Source organism: Pistacia vera, unplaced genomic scaffold (assembly GCF_008641045.1).
Source record: "Pistacia vera cultivar Batoury unplaced genomic scaffold, PisVer_v2 Contig404, whole genome shotgun sequence".
In the NCBI taxonomy this organism is placed as follows: Eukaryota; Viridiplantae; Streptophyta; class Magnoliopsida; order Sapindales; family Anacardiaceae; genus Pistacia; species Pistacia vera.
Window position 1 is genome coordinate 893,018 of NW_022196229.1, and position 15,149 is coordinate 908,166.

The 15,149-nt window shown below is 38.3% G+C and overlaps 2 protein-coding genes across 2 annotated transcripts; one reads left to right on the forward strand and one right to left on the reverse strand.

The window, feature by feature from the left end:
- Positions 1 to 5,793: 5,793 nt before the first annotated feature.
- On the forward strand, positions 5,794 to 7,766 carry LOC116142068. The gene is made up of 2 exons (XM_031427521.1): positions 5,794 to 6,032; positions 7,548 to 7,766. The coding sequence occupies exons 1-2, from the start codon at positions 5,847 to 5,849 to the stop codon at positions 7,749 to 7,751; spliced, it is 390 nt and encodes a 129-aa protein (XP_031283381.1). The 5' UTR covers positions 5,794 to 5,846; the 3' UTR covers positions 7,752 to 7,766.
- A 3,241-nt stretch (positions 7,767 to 11,007) lies between these two features.
- On the reverse strand, positions 11,008 to 13,707 carry LOC116142027 (mitogen-activated protein kinase kinase kinase 9-like). Its single transcript, XM_031427485.1, has 2 exons — positions 12,741 to 13,707; positions 11,008 to 11,413 (listed from the first exon to the last, which is right to left on the reverse strand). The coding sequence occupies exons 1-2, from the start codon at positions 13,580 to 13,582 to the stop codon at positions 11,332 to 11,334; spliced, it is 924 nt and encodes a 307-aa protein (XP_031283345.1). The 5' UTR covers positions 13,583 to 13,707; the 3' UTR covers positions 11,008 to 11,331.
- Positions 13,708 to 15,149: the final 1,442 nt, after the last annotated feature.

Genomic DNA, 15,149 nt, shown 5'->3' on the forward strand with positions numbered 1-15,149 from the left:
CGTTTCTTCTTTTGCTCTTATTTGAGTTGGTTTATTAGTATTATTGTTTGGTTGACCTTTGTTTGAGTGGTGTGTTGAATACTTGCCCTGAAATTGGTTGAAATAGAAGAAGTTCAGTGTTCCATGCTTCGCCGGGGCGAAGAAGAATCTTCGCCACGGCGAAGAGGTGTTGAAGCCACGGGAAGCTGCTGGACAGTTTCGTCGCGGCGACAGAAGCTTCCTCGTCGCGGCGACGTTCCAACCAAAATGTTTGTTAAGTTTTTAATATTTTCTTCCCTAAGGGCAATTTGACCAATCTACCCCTAATTAGCATGAAAAGTGGGGAGTAAAATGTAAGGAATTTTCATGGAGAATATGTTGTTATGGGGGTGTGTTTGTAATGAATCAAAGGATATAGATAGAATTCCTAAAGAAGAGTAAGGGCAAAATGGGAATGCTTGTGTATAAATTTCATTAAAAGGAATTAAGTCATTGCAAACCCTTCATTCTTCTTCTCCATCGCCACTCTCCTCTCTTGCTTCCTCTCAATTTCTCTTTCTTTTGATCAAGGAGTTTTAAAGGGCTTTTGGAGTGATTTGGGGTAGAAAATCAACCTAAGGCATCCTAAGGTAAGGATTCTTACTTTGGTTGTGAAGCTTTGTGAGTTTTAGTATATATTGAATATTGAGGGTTTTTGTTCTTTTGTTTAAGAGTAGAGAAAAAGTCAAGCAAACCAAGTGAAAGGAAGAGTTAGTGAAATCTCTCCATAACAAGGTAAGTAAACCCCAACCCAAGTTGAGATTTGGGAATTTTCTTGATTAGGGTTTTGATAGCACTTATGTATGTATGTTATATACATGTTATATGCCATGTTATTGAGGCTTAAATAGAGATTTCTAGTGCTTTGTGATTGTTTATACATTACAAATACAAGAAGTGAGATGTGGGTTGGAAAGGTAGTTTGAGATGGAATTGAAGGGTATTGAGGAATCCTTTTGGAAGTGTCTTTCTTTGGCAGGATATGTGGCTATGTGAGGGGGTTTCTCCCCATTTTGGATGGTTAGAGAAAGATTTAGAATTATTGTTATAGTAGAGTTTTATTATGCACTTGAGTTGTTTGATGAAATGCCTAATAGAGGTTTGAGTATGAGTAGTGAACCTTAATTCTTGCAACATTGCATGTTGGCATTTCATAAGTGCATTAGTGGAGATGAACCATCCATAGGCATTAATTGTGCATTGAGAAGTGACCTAAGAAAGAGTAGGAAACTTTGTGTATGCACTTGCTCTATGAGTAGAGAACTTTGTGGATGCAACTACTCTAAAGGTAGAGAGAATGAGAAGTGCTAGAATAGAGTGAATGAGAAGAGTAGTAGAAATGGGTTGATGCTTTGTGATCATCACCCGACAGTTATGAGAATCGGGTTGATGCTTTGTGATCACCACCCGAATAGCCATTAGAAATGGGTTGATGCTTTGTGATCATCACCCGATAGGTATTAGAAATGGGTGGATGCTTTGTGACCATCACCCGGTTAGTTATTAGAAAGGGGTTGATGCTTTGTGATCATCACCCGACATTTATTAGAAGTGGGTTGATGCTTTGTGATCATCACCCGACATTTATTAGAAGTGGGTTGATGCTTTGTGATCATCACCCGACAGTGATTAAGAACGGGTTAGTGCTTTGTGATCGTCACTCGAAAGTCATGAGGAACGGGTAGGTGCTTTGTGGTCTCCACCCGATAGTTACGAAAACCGGGTAAATGCTTTGTGATCCCCACTCGGTAGTCACTAAGAACGGGTTGGTGCTGTGTGAACTCCACCCAACAGTCATGAAGAGTGAGATGGTGCTGTGTGAACGCCATCCGACCGTACCTCCGGTAAGATGAGGCCATGGCGTCTAGTAGAAACAGAAAACAGAAGTAGTGTAAGGAAAGAATTAAGAGAATTACATACGGGGATAAACAGATAGAGGGTTTTACTTATTGAGCATTATTTTGTGCTCACCCTGTTATTTTCCTTTGTGGATGCAGGATCTAGGTGATGATGCAGTCGGAGGGGCGTCGGCAAGCGAGGAGCAATAGCTACACTGTTTCCCCTGTTTTTGTCTTTTAAAATGGCTTTTTGTAATTGATGCTCTTTGTGTATAAAAGACGTATTACTTATAATAAAAAGAAAAGTTGTGGGCCCATTTTCTATTGTTATTATGCATGCATTGTACTAGTTTATAGCAGTTGCTACATTTTATGCCACCTCTTGGCATCCCTTACCAATGTGACCGCGAAGCAGTGATACTCTACCAAGTCACAGACCTGGTGTAGTTCCATCAGGTCATTGAAAGTGTCAAGATGGTCTTTGGGATTTCCTTTCCCATCGAACTTGCTTTTTGGCACCCTGAATCCCTAAAGAAGTGGGGCCTAGCGAACTTCTTCTATGAATGGAGAGCTTACTATCTCTTCTACCGCATTGTTCTAGTGGGCTCTTAAATCGTCGAGCATTCTCTGCACTCGATCTAAGTCTTCGTTATGGGGATTAACTTAGCTAGCTCTATTCAACCTCACCTCAAGCAGATGAGTTCCAAGTCTGTCACTTGTGAGCCCCCTCCATTGTGCGCATTGACACGCGAAGTCGATTCAGATGGCTTGGTTGGTAGGTGTTATCAAGCTCATCAGTACGTTGCTCACGACATTAGTTATAACCGAAACGTCGGTCATTGCTAGATTGGCTTGCATTACTCATCTCGCAAACTTGTGATGTTTAAGCATGCCTTTGGCATGGGTTAAAACCGGCACGCTGACGCTGGGGATATCATTGAGTAGGTTAAGTATCCCTCTGGTGACCATTGCCTTCATCTTCCCTCACGGGCTCTTTGTTTGGTCACCTCCCAAGGATTGTTTGCCTGCGGGATTCTCGTTCATGAGAAACATGTGCTCGGCGATGCTGAGATCGCCGACTGTTCCTCAGTGCTAACAAACCAAATTGGTCACTATCTGAAATCCGACTTGTTAGGGTAACATCATTGAAGCATGACCGGTCCAAGTCTTAGGGGGCCGACTGATGGTTTCTCAATTCAGCCACGTTCTATTGCACCGCCTGTGCAACCATCATTTTGATCATCTCCACCAGTTGACCATTTTCGAGATTCGACGTCCCTGCCCCCTACTAGTTTGCGACCTGCTAACCTAGTGGCACTGGTGGTCAACGCCCAACGACGTCTTGATGCACCTCCTGGTGGGTGGTTTCCAAATTTTCGTGGTTTCTAGTGGTGGTTTTTGATCTTGTACAAACCATTGTGGGCCTTGAGTATTCGGGTGACTGGGATTGTTTACTGAAAATTTTGAGATTTTGGCAAAGGTCCTTCTAGTGTCAAAATGTTGATACAAGATTTGCACCAACTAAAGTGATCTGATTGACCTTGACGAAATCATAACTAATGTTTGCATGATTATGGGTAACCAGCAATGTTATGAATGAAAAGAAGTAAAATAAGGACACAAAGAGTTTTTAAATTGGTTCGGCGAGTTAAACTCTTGAGTCTACGTCCACTATTTTTGTATTTGCTGTGAGAGCTTACAATAATATTCGTAGAACAATTTGCTAACCTCTTTCTTATCATTGGTGAGGATTTATATATAGATTTTGTACAAAGGAAATAGCAAAATAAAGGGATTACAATTAAGATTGAAATGCAACTTCGATGTTCTCGCGATTGAGCATTGAGATTGCCCCATGATTGTTGTCGATCAGATCATTTCCAAGATATTTTGGATCTAAAGTTATCTGTGAGTTGGTTGAACAACTGTAAGGATTGGTCGCGACTAGCTTGTGCTAGGTTGAGCTATAACTCAACGAGCTTATGTTGGGTCAGACAATCAATTAAGTCGAACTGGTTGTAGATTGAGCTATAACCTCACAATCCTCCAAGCTTGATGGAAAAATCACATACAACAAATCCTATCTAAATACACATTTATTTCAATATTCAAAATTCTCTTCAAAATATTATACTATTCTATTCAACTCAAAATATTTAGATTATTTGCAACCCCCTAGGTTTGTTAATTTAACTAAACACCTCAAACAATAAAAGTTTATAAAATGACAAAACATCCCCACCCACCCACATTTGTTAGATTCCGGCTACCCCCACTGAAAGGTGGCCAAAATCTGCCATAATGGTGCACTATCGGTTGGATATGCCCAGTAGTGCGTCGATTTGGCCTTTTTTGGCCAAATCTGCGGTTGCTAGATCTGGCCGTTGATGACGACCATATCTTGATCGTCGTTTGGCTGTCAACGATGGTTAGATCTGGCCTTTTCCAACCATGTCAACAGTGGATCTAGACAAAAAAGGCCATATCGGTGCACTAGTGGCCATATCTAGCTGGTACTGTGCCATTACGGTAGATTCTGACCACCTTTCTAGCGGTGGTGGCTAGAATCTAGCAAATGTGGGTAGGTAAGGGTGTTTTTGTCAATTTATAAACTTTTATTGTTGGGAATGTTTAGTTAAATTAACAAACATATAGGGTTAAAAATAATCTAAATATTTTCTGAAAATGCTATTAAAAAATGTACAAAAAAATTCTCAGAATACTACTCAACTCAACTTTTTCCAAATGACTATTCTAAAAACTCCCAAAATAGTGAACCAAACGAAGTTAAGTGAAAAATCGAATGTGTTTCAATTAGCCCAGCCCAACAACCATACTTATAAGGGAACGAAAAAAGCAATAATTTGTAAGCTATAGGGGTGGGGTAATGTTATACTAAGGGGGCGTTTGGTTCAAAGAATGTTGGATTACTAGAAAGTTAGATTATCTTGAAGATTATTGGGAATCTTTAGGAAAACGTGTTTGGTTAATTGGTGGGTATGTTATATTAATATGTTTGGTTGGGAGGAATAAATTGGTGGGTATGTTATTTAAATTATTGAATTGTCCTCTAATTAAATATTATTATTACATTATTTTTTAATATTTATTATTATTTGGATTATTATAACCCCCCTGCATTTAAAAACTTAGCAAAAACAACCCTATAATAAAAGTTTGGAAAATCAACAAAGCACCCCACCAACGTAGCCATTACCGACCGCCGACAACCACTGCAGGTCGTCAGCAACCTAACGGCGCACGGAAGGCAGGAAATGGCCTTCGTGCGCCATATGGCCATTTTCGGTCAGAGATCTAACAGGAAATGGCCAGACGTGACAGATCTGGCCGTTGACGACTAGATCGATGACAGATCTGGCCGTTAACGACCAAATCTGGCACGATTTGGCCATTTCCGACTAGATATTTGGCTGGAAATGACCATATAGGCACATGACGACCATTTTCGGCCTTCTATGCGTCGTTCCGGCAACAGCAGGCCGCGACGGTGATTGCCGACGGCAGGTGGGTAGGGGTGGTGGCTTGGATGAGCTTCAATTTGTTTTGAATTCAAGGGTAATTTTGTCCAAAAAGTTAATTAATTGGGGTAAAATTGTAAAAGCTATATTCATGTAAATAAATTTAAAAATAAGGGTATTATTGTCCTAAAATTTTATTAATAAGGGATATAATTGTAATAAAAAAAGATAACCCTGATAATATTAGAATGCCTAAGAAAATAGAGGTAATCAGATTACCTTCAATATTATCAATAATAATCAGTATTGGTATTTGAAAATTACTTGTATCTTATGTTACTTGACAACCAAACATGGTAATCAAGTAATATAAGATAATTTAACCCAAGTAATCTCATCGTAATCCCAACGAAACGCCGCTAAAGATTAGGGATGTTATAAAGTTATCCCATCTTTTACCATTATACATTTATACTTGTCTATGAAAATGATGAAATTTTAAAACAAAAAAATGGAGCAAGAGAAGGAGAAGAACAAAGGGAGCGAGGAGAGATGGAGAGGAGCCATTGCTAACCTGACGGAGATGTCTTCCAATTTGGAGTCTCTTCAAAAACTGCTTCTCAAAAAAGCTGTTTTTGTCGATGAAGAGACCTTCACCAAAGCCTCTCTCAGCTCTGAACAAGCCAGAACCATCAAAGTCGGTATACTAAATTTCGATTCATTTGTTATTGTTATGATTCATTAATTTGTTGATCTGGGTTTTTATACAATTATGTTTAGAATAGGTCTTTTGGTTTATTTAGTGCAATATTATTATATTTTTATCTATATATTTAATATTTTTAAGTGCTTTTGAATTTGTTTGTTTGATTCATTTAAGTTGATTCTTGGTGTTTTAGCTGAGGTTAAGTGAGGTATCTGCTATTATCAGTTTAATCAACTGTTTGAACTTGATCTTACAAATTATATTGGCTGGTCCTTAGTTTGTGTGTGAATTTCATAGATGGTGATTTCTTTTTTCTCGTTTTTCATTTTCTTTTGGTCTTATCTGTTCTTTTGATTAGTTTGATTTGTATGTGGGTAAGTTGGTTTGATTTACTAGATGCTGCAACTCCATTATAGATTATCCTTGATGTCGTGTTTTAGTTTTACTGAATTTATATATATATATATATTTTTTTTCGTGTAATTGGGACGAGAGTGAGATTCTCGTGTACTTCTTTTGATGCAGTTACTCTAATTCTCCATAGATCCATGGATAAGAATATTTGTCCATCATTTATATATTTATTTGATTGTGATTTTCTCATTTTTCATTTTCTTTTTGGCTATGATGATGTGTGATTGTTTTGCAGCTTGTTTATGTCTTCTTTTGATTAGTTTGATTTGTATGTCGGTAAGTTGGTTTGACTGATTAGATGCTGCAAATCCATTATAGATGATTCTTGATGTTGTGTGTTTTAGTTTTATTTAGTTTATATATTTATTTATTTTCATTTCACAGCGACAAGAGTGAGATTCTTGTGTACTTTTGGTGCAGGTAGTCTAATTCTTCATAGATCTGTGGATAAGAATATTTTTCCATTATTTATAGATTTATCGGATACCGATTTTTTTCTTTTCCTCTTTTATTTATTTATTTATTTTTTCTGCTCTTAACAATTTACAATCTGTGATTTTCATATTTGGTACATATAGGTGGTAGGTTGGTATCTTTCTAGATTCTTCTAGCTATATGGTATTTGTGAAGTGCTATGAGATGCATAATCACTCTGGTGCTTGTCTTCATCCTTCTTTTTGATAGGTTTGATTTGTGGGCTTTGAAGTAAGATTGTCTAGTTCTTTATTTGATTGATCTGCTCGGAGTATGAGTTCATCCTTAAACCATCTTCTTTGTTAACTAGTTGAGTTAATACTTTTATTTCATTGTAGTGTATGAAATACTTTGCTGTTGCTGATCCTGTGATTTACACCTAGTAATGATTAATTGGTTTAATGCAATGGCAAATTGGTGAAAATAAGCATAACATTGCACCCTTTTTTTTTTTTTTTTTTTTTTTGAGGACATAAAAATACATCTTAGGATTGAAACCAGATGTAAACTGTACTTTTGAGGCAGATACTGTATTTCAAATAACTTTTCCTGCTAGCATCCAAAGGTACTGTCCAGAAAGTACAAAGATATTTAATGTTAGCTATCTTTTGCATATAGGTTCTGGAGCAAAGAGTAGAGACTCTGGAAAGAGAGCTAGATGCTGCCATTACAGCTGCTGCTCATGCTCGTTCAGAGAAAAGACAGGCTGAGGCAGCACAAAAAGCTGCTGAATTACGTGCACAAGAGATAACAAGAGAGCTTGAGAATACCACAAGTATGTGTAGTCTTGAATTCTTATTTCTTTTGAAAAATAAATCTTGATTAAAGATTAGGGAAGAAATCTAGCACTAATGTTTTAGAATTGTTCCCCCTGTTTGGTACACTTTTCAAATCTTATCCTATCCTATTGTAAAGAGTAAAAACATGTCTGTTTCTCTATTCACTGAATTTAATTCAAAATTCAATCATATTCTATTCAGCTCAAAACATACAATTACTTTTAACAATAAAAATTTATAAATTAACAAAGACACCCCCACCCACCCAAGGCACTGTTGGCTGCCAGCAACCGACCACCAGCTACCGCTGCCGGCCACGAGCATCAGAACGACACACGATCGATTGGATCTAGCCGATCGTGTGCTAATCTAGTTGTTTCCAGCCAAATACACAGTGGATATGGTCAGAAAAGACCAGATTGACGCACGACCGGCCAGATCTAGTCGGTCGTGCGCCATTCCGGCGATTGCCGGCCACTGTCCGGCAGTGGTAGCCAGCTGCTGGCAGTTGGTTGGGTGGGTAGGGGTGTTTTTATTAATTTATAAACTTTTTTTGGGGGGAGAAGGGGTGTTTAGCTAAATTAACAAATATAGGGGGTTAAAAAATAATCTAAATAATTTTAGAAAATGTACCAAATACATTCTCAGAATCCTATCTTATTTGATTTAATCCTATTTAGAGTAATTTTTCAAAATATCATATTTCAAATGATGTACCAAACAGGCTCGTTATTATTTGCTGCTTTTTGTTTGGGTTTACAGCTCATAAATTGTTGGGGAATAAGCACATTTAGGCATAGAATCAAAGTAAATCTGGTTGAATAAAATCTAATTTTAATTCTGTCATGCAATTTGTATAATGAAAAGCATTGTAGTAATTTGCTTTTAGTATAAATTATTGAACAAGAGGTATGCTCCTGTATATTAAAAGAACAGGATGACATTTGAATCAAAAAGAATTCATTCATTGTCCAGAAGAACACTGGACAACGTCCTTGGGAGTGCTTCATCAAGTTATTTTCAACAAGGGAAAATTAATGCCTCATCAATGGCTTGGTTACAGAATAAGTACATTGATGAATACCCTTCTGCCTAGTCTCACTCTAATGCCAACCAAGAACACAAATAACGCAACAAAAGACCCACAATGCACATAAACCAGTCACGGCAAGAATGGACTTTTGTTTGGCTTAATGATGCCAGTTACTAACATCTCCTTAACTAGGTGCTCAATCTCATTTTTATGACAATAGGGATACCAATATAGCCGAATGTTGGGTGGTCTACTGCCAAGTTCCAATTTGATGGTGTGGTCATGGACTGTTTCTAGTGGGAGCCATGAGGTGGTTTCAAATAAGGCTTCATGATGTTGTAACAGTTTTTGGACCCTTAAATGCCCCACTTCCTTCTCTTCTGACTGCGATTGTAGATGATTGAACTCAATCCAATACCTTGGACCTTCCGATTGCAATGTTTTCAACAGCCCTTTAAGTGACACCATGGTCTTGTTTAAGGATGGATCTCCCTTAAGAGTGATCACTTCACCAGCCAAACTGAATTTCATTACCACAATTAGTCATAGTGTTTTCAACCAAGCCACTACCGAAATGACGTCAGCTCCACTCATCTCAAACGGAAAGAGATTTTGAAGAATTGGTACTCTGACAATTTAAGCTCAACCCCTTACATTCCCCGTCACATTGACATGATACCATCGCCCACTCTGACCCCGAAAGCTCTAATATGAGCTACTGGAATATTAACTCCTCTACACTTATCGAAAGAATGTTGTGGGAGGCTCCACTGTCGACTAAGACGATCACCTCTTTTCCCCCAATGTTCCCTCTCAGCTTCAACGTCTTCGGCCCATCAATTCCCACAACTGAGCTAATCGAAAGTTTAGCTTGTGTGGTGTGGGTTTTCTTCATTCACAGCTCCCTCATCAGATTCCTCCCTGTCGTCTCCTTCTTGGTTTTCTTCCACCAACAATACTTGGAATTGTTCTCTCCCCATCTATGGCCTGCGGAAACTTAGCAACACAGCGTAACATAAACCCCTCTTCTCTTCCTCTGAATTTCGGCTTCATCAACCTCCGAAAATCTCGGCTAAAGGTATTAACACGGGAACTGTCTGCTGGCGTTGACCCATACTTGAAATATTTCAGGGAAGTTCATCTAAATGAAACTGGTGGGTTTCTTTGGTTATGGATATGGTTGGGTTTGGGTTGGGTTTAGTAGTGTCTTCAGGCTTGTAAAAATTTAAGTATTGGCGTGGCCCACTAAGAATTCCCTCTACTTTTCCCATTCGGCCCAAACCAGATTGGCCTCATCGAAAGCTTGATTTCTCTCTTCACCTGTTAGGCTAGGAGAGAAAATTGGGTCAAGGAATTAGGTTGGCCCAAGGGTTGTTGCAACTTAATCTCAGCTTTTATACCGGCTTCAACCCATTTAGGAAGGCCGCCGTCAACACTTCTTCCCTCCACCCACCGTTAGTGCTGCCACTTCCTCGAAACGATGGCGTATTAGCACAGATCCTACTTGTTTCATCAACTGATCATATCCAAGGGACTAACTTCTGGGCGCCACTAACCTCTATAGAAGTGCCTTAAATGTGACCAAGCTATCATAGGTGTCCTCAATTCTGTCCACTAGAACCAGTGCAAGGCTTCACCTCCATACATAACACCGTGGCCGAAACCTTGTTTTCATCAGCTATCTAATTGATCGAAAAATAGTGTTCAACCCAAATATCCACCATATGGAATATTCGCTTGAAAATATCGATAACTCCAGCCTTCGTCCTCCCCATTCTCTCTGTATCCCCCGTTGCCATTATGATATCTTTCATTCTATGTTGGAAGAAAGGAGGGGCGGGGGGGGGGGGGGGGGGGGGGGGGGGGGGGGGTGTTGGTGTTTAGTTCCTTAGATGGATTTCTCTGTTGGTTTGGTTCCCTGTTCCCGAGTGTTCTCCTTGCTCCAACACCACTTGTCTCCGTCGAGCCTCGTCTTTGTCGTCCTTAGGCCTCATCCAGTTTTGCATTTCAACCAAGATTTCTCTCATGGAGGTAACAATTTCATTAAGTCTAGTTATGTCTCTCTCAACGTTGTCAACTCCACCTTCCATTCTAGTGCTAACCATACCCCAAAGAGCTAAGCTCTGATAACCCTTCTACTCAGACCCACTCTAACGCCAACCAACAACAGAAATAATCCAACAACAAACCCACAATGCGCATAAACCATTCACAGCAAACTAGATACACAATAACGAAGAAAAGACTTTTCATTAAGATCCCAGAATTTACAAGACAGCAAAGAGATAAGAAAGGAACACCCAGCTGGTCTTCGAGGGCCAGCAACCTCGCTAAACCTTTTACCCCAAAATCAGAGAATGATCCTATCACCACATTCTTTTGTCCTTTATTCTGTCACCCAAGATTCTATCTAACAACCTAGGCCACCTGTTATAACAACCCAATTCACCTGTACCCATATCAAATGCCCTTTTTGCCCCCTTTGCCCTTGAGTGTGTACCTCTGGATTATATCAGGTCCATCAAAATATCTAAACCTGTAAGTACCTCTTTTATTGCACATTTTTCAGGCTCTTAGCAGCTTTGTCACCTCAACAGAAGAGGACAAGGAACAAATATCCATCCAACGCTAATGTAATCAAAAGCATTATGTAGGCTATGATCTGCACTTGACTAGATTTTTACATGATGGCAAGCTGTTAGCAGATACATGAGGACATCCAAGGAAGACATACTAAAAAGTAGTGAGATGGAAACTTTGATATTTAAAAGTAACTATAAATGTTGGTTGACATATGGTAGGAATCCAAAGTTCATTGTAGCAATGTTGTTGATTTTGTTAACTATTAGTCTATAATTATGTTGGTGATTTGAAGGAGAGAGGGTGCTTATTGGTTATGTCTTCAAGAATTTCTACAGGTTTCACCCCTTCCTTGCTTTTATCACACACACACACACACACACATGTGCAAGCACATGCACACGCACACGCAAACACATATCAATGGCCCCCTAAAATTGCACCATTTTTTACATCGAATATAAGCCTTTACATGTTATAAGAATGAATGGTGTAGATTTAGTAGCAACAAATAATGAGTTTTAAAAAGTAGGTATAATTAACGCAGTAACCAAAAACAATGATATGTATTTAATAGATTTTTTTCATTTCTCTCTCCTCTCTCTTCCCTTCTAATTCTCAAATTTACACATCACTCTTTGACCAATATCAACTAAACAAAGTAACAAAATAACTAATAATACATTTTTTTAACCCTTATAACCAGAATTTATTTGGAGATAAGAATAATAAAATAAGTATTATATTTTAAAATGTAAAATTTTATGATTATTGAGTATGCAATATCATAAGTTACTAAATTAAAAATATACAAAATAAATATCTAATAATAACCAATATAAGGTTTGTTTGTTTATCACTCAACTTAACAAAGTTAGAAAATAATTATAATACATTTTGTTAAGCCTTATAACTATAAATTTTTCGGATTTGGAAATATGAACAATAAAATTAGTATATTATTTTAATGTGTAAAGTTTTATAATCATTGAGTATGTATTACTAAAACTTACTTATTTAGAAAAGTACACAAATGAATATCTAATAATATAATCTCAAAATTATTCTTTTGCCTTTGTTTGTTGACCTAGACTATCAAAATAATCAATGAAACCTTCAAAAAAACACAGATAAATGTCATCTCCGTCAATATATTGTACCCTTCTACCACAAAATCTTATCTCCTTGACTATTACTATACTTCTAAAATAAAATAAAAAATTAAATTAAAAAAACTTCACCGGTTCCTCGAATTTTCTGTAATAGTCCAACATTATTTATCCTATTAACTTACCAAATATTTTATCAACTAACTAAGAACTAATCAACTTCATGTAATTAAGAGAAACATGTATAAATGAACTGCAAGTGCAGGGTAACTCGAAGAATCTCCAGAACTAAAAATAAAAATTTACTTACTCTGTAAAGCCTTCATAAACAGTCCCAAAAGACCCACTTCCCAAAAGCTCACCCTTTTGCCACGATGTAATACTTCTTCTAAATTTCCCATGCGGAGAAACACTATACACTGGCTCCAAGACCAAACTAAGAGTTTGATTCTTAATAACATCACCAACAGCATCACCACCACCATCATCATCGCCATCATCATCATCGTCATGAGCTTCTCCTAATCTCTGCTCATTTCGTTCAATTTCATCCAAAGAACTAATAAACCCTACTCGAAAAGGCGAGTTCAAAGAATCCTCATCCGACTCAGGAGCAAACGACTTCAATATATCCCAAGTCGAGCCAAAATTATCAAGAACCGGCCGTAGCTTCGCCGGAGGCGGCGCCAACGCCGGCGGCCGATCTCCGTTAATTCCGTTACTGGACCCCACAGTAACCGAAATCAAACCGCTAGGAGGCTCATCAACTGAGGCATCAGCTTCGCAACCCTCATCCCGTTGAACTAAATCCTCACCTTGACTCAACCGAGATCGTAAATTGGGGATAAATTCGGAAGAAGAGCGGGCCGCCTTTCGGGCCTCCCAAGCGGCGGCAGGAATAGCGAAATCTTCGGGGCCGGAGAGGCCCAAAGAGCGGCAAATTAGGTCGAATTCGCCGTCGACGCCTTTAATTCGAAAGCTGGTTTTGTGATCGGTCAAAGGGGATAAATCGAGTGAGCGAGTACGGAGATTGGAGGAGTGGTGGTCGTCGAAAGAAGAAGAAGAAGAAGAGGAAGCGTCGTATTCAATGTTTTTTATGGCGTTTCGTCGGTCGAGTTTGGGACGAGGGCGAGGCTTGGGGTTGGAGTCCATGAAATTGTAAAAAGTTTGGAGGGAAGAGGAAGAAGTGAAGAAGAAATGGAGACTGGAGAGAGTCGGCCTAACTGACAGACAAATTTTTTTTTTTTTTTTTTTTTTTTTTTTTAATTTAAGATAAGCGAAAGCGGCTCAGGGCTGTGTAGTGTTAACGCAATTATTGAGGTTTTTGTCACATGTGTCGTCTTTCTTAGTTTAACTGACAAGGATTTAACACATCCAAGAAATAGATTTGATAATGAAGACAAGTTACGTTATCACAGGTAAGATGTATTTAACATGGGAACACATAACACATAACAATGTGTTGATGGCCACATTTGTCAAGGGACGCCCAATCATATAATTAAGGCCTAATCATGCATTCGAGACTCTAATTAACGTATAAAGCTACCACTTAAGCTTCAAAGCTTGACTTGGGGTTCAAATGCTACTCTTGGCAGCCCAAATAAAGCCGTATTTTCTCTAAATATAAGCCCATGACATCTTTAAATGTCAAGCCTTTGATATTCTTTGACATGTAAGCCCAAGGCGCTCTAAAATGCCCTAATCTTTTATTAACATGTAAGTCCAAGATATTCGTTGCTAAAAGCCCATCAAGCGATGGCACATATTGTCCCATAAATCCCATCACACAATGGCACTCGTTGCTATAAAAACCCATCATACGATGATACTTGTTGCTATAAAGCCTATCATACAATGACACTCATTGCTATAAAGTCCATCATTAAATGACACTTGTTTCTATAAAGCCTAGGGTAGGAATTTTAGACTGGACCCAAAAAACCCACCTAGGTTTAGGATCAGTCCTCACAATGTTCGGTCCCAAAACCAGACTAGGATCGTGGAAGAGGGCCCGACCATGGTTCGATCCCTCCTCCAAGGCTCGGGCCAAAACCCTTTCCCCCTTTTTCAAAAAGACCCCTAGAAAATATCAAAAAAAAAACTCCTTTTTTAAATAGAAAATAAAAATGAGGGCTAAAATAATATTATTCATATTATTATTTATATTATTCAATTTTTTTTTTCCATTTTTCAATTTAATCTATTATTCATATTATTATTCAATTTCTTTCATTTTAATTATTTATTATTTTATTATAAATTCATAATAGATTTCCAAAATTATGCATTTAGAGGATCATCTCCAAATGAGTTTTACGTTCCATCCATTGAAGAAATGGAAGGGTTCGATCTATTTTCACCCTTTCTAGAGACAACAACTGCAATTCCACAATCACAAATGGTTAGGACTAGGTCCAGCCAAACACAAACGAGTTGCGACTCCACAACTCGACCGTCAAAGAGGGTTGAGTCCAAGGTATGCCAATTCTTCACCAAATCAAAATGGCCAAAGTCAAATGGGTTGGGGGAAGAGACGTGTGGCGTATGCAATTTTTGTCCAACAATCATCGACATTGAGAATAGAACTTCGACGATGCTACAGCACTTGGAGAAGAAACACCCCTAATATATACAACAGTCTGGTTCATCTTCAACCAAATTTGGTAAGAAAATTCAAACTCAACTTAATTTTAATCCACAATTATCAACTTTGTCA

Bases quoted from the DNA above. Each gene is read 5' to 3' on its own strand.
- LOC116142068 (XM_031427521.1), top strand. From the start codon at position 5,847: ATGGAGCAAGAGAAGGAGAAGAACAAAGGGAGCGAGGAGAGATGGAGA. The intron at 6,033-7,547 runs GTCGGTATACTA...TTTTGCATATAG, and splicing joins AACAAGCCAGAACCATCAAA to GTTCTGGAGCAAAGAGTAGA.
- LOC116142027 (XM_031427485.1), bottom strand. From the start codon at position 13,582: ATGGACTCCAACCCCAAGCCTCGCCCTCGTCCCAAACTCGACCGACGA. The intron at 11,414-12,740 runs GTAAGTAAATTT...GTAAAAATCTAG, and splicing joins GTTTATGAAGGCTTTACAGA to TCAAGTGCAGATCATAGCCT.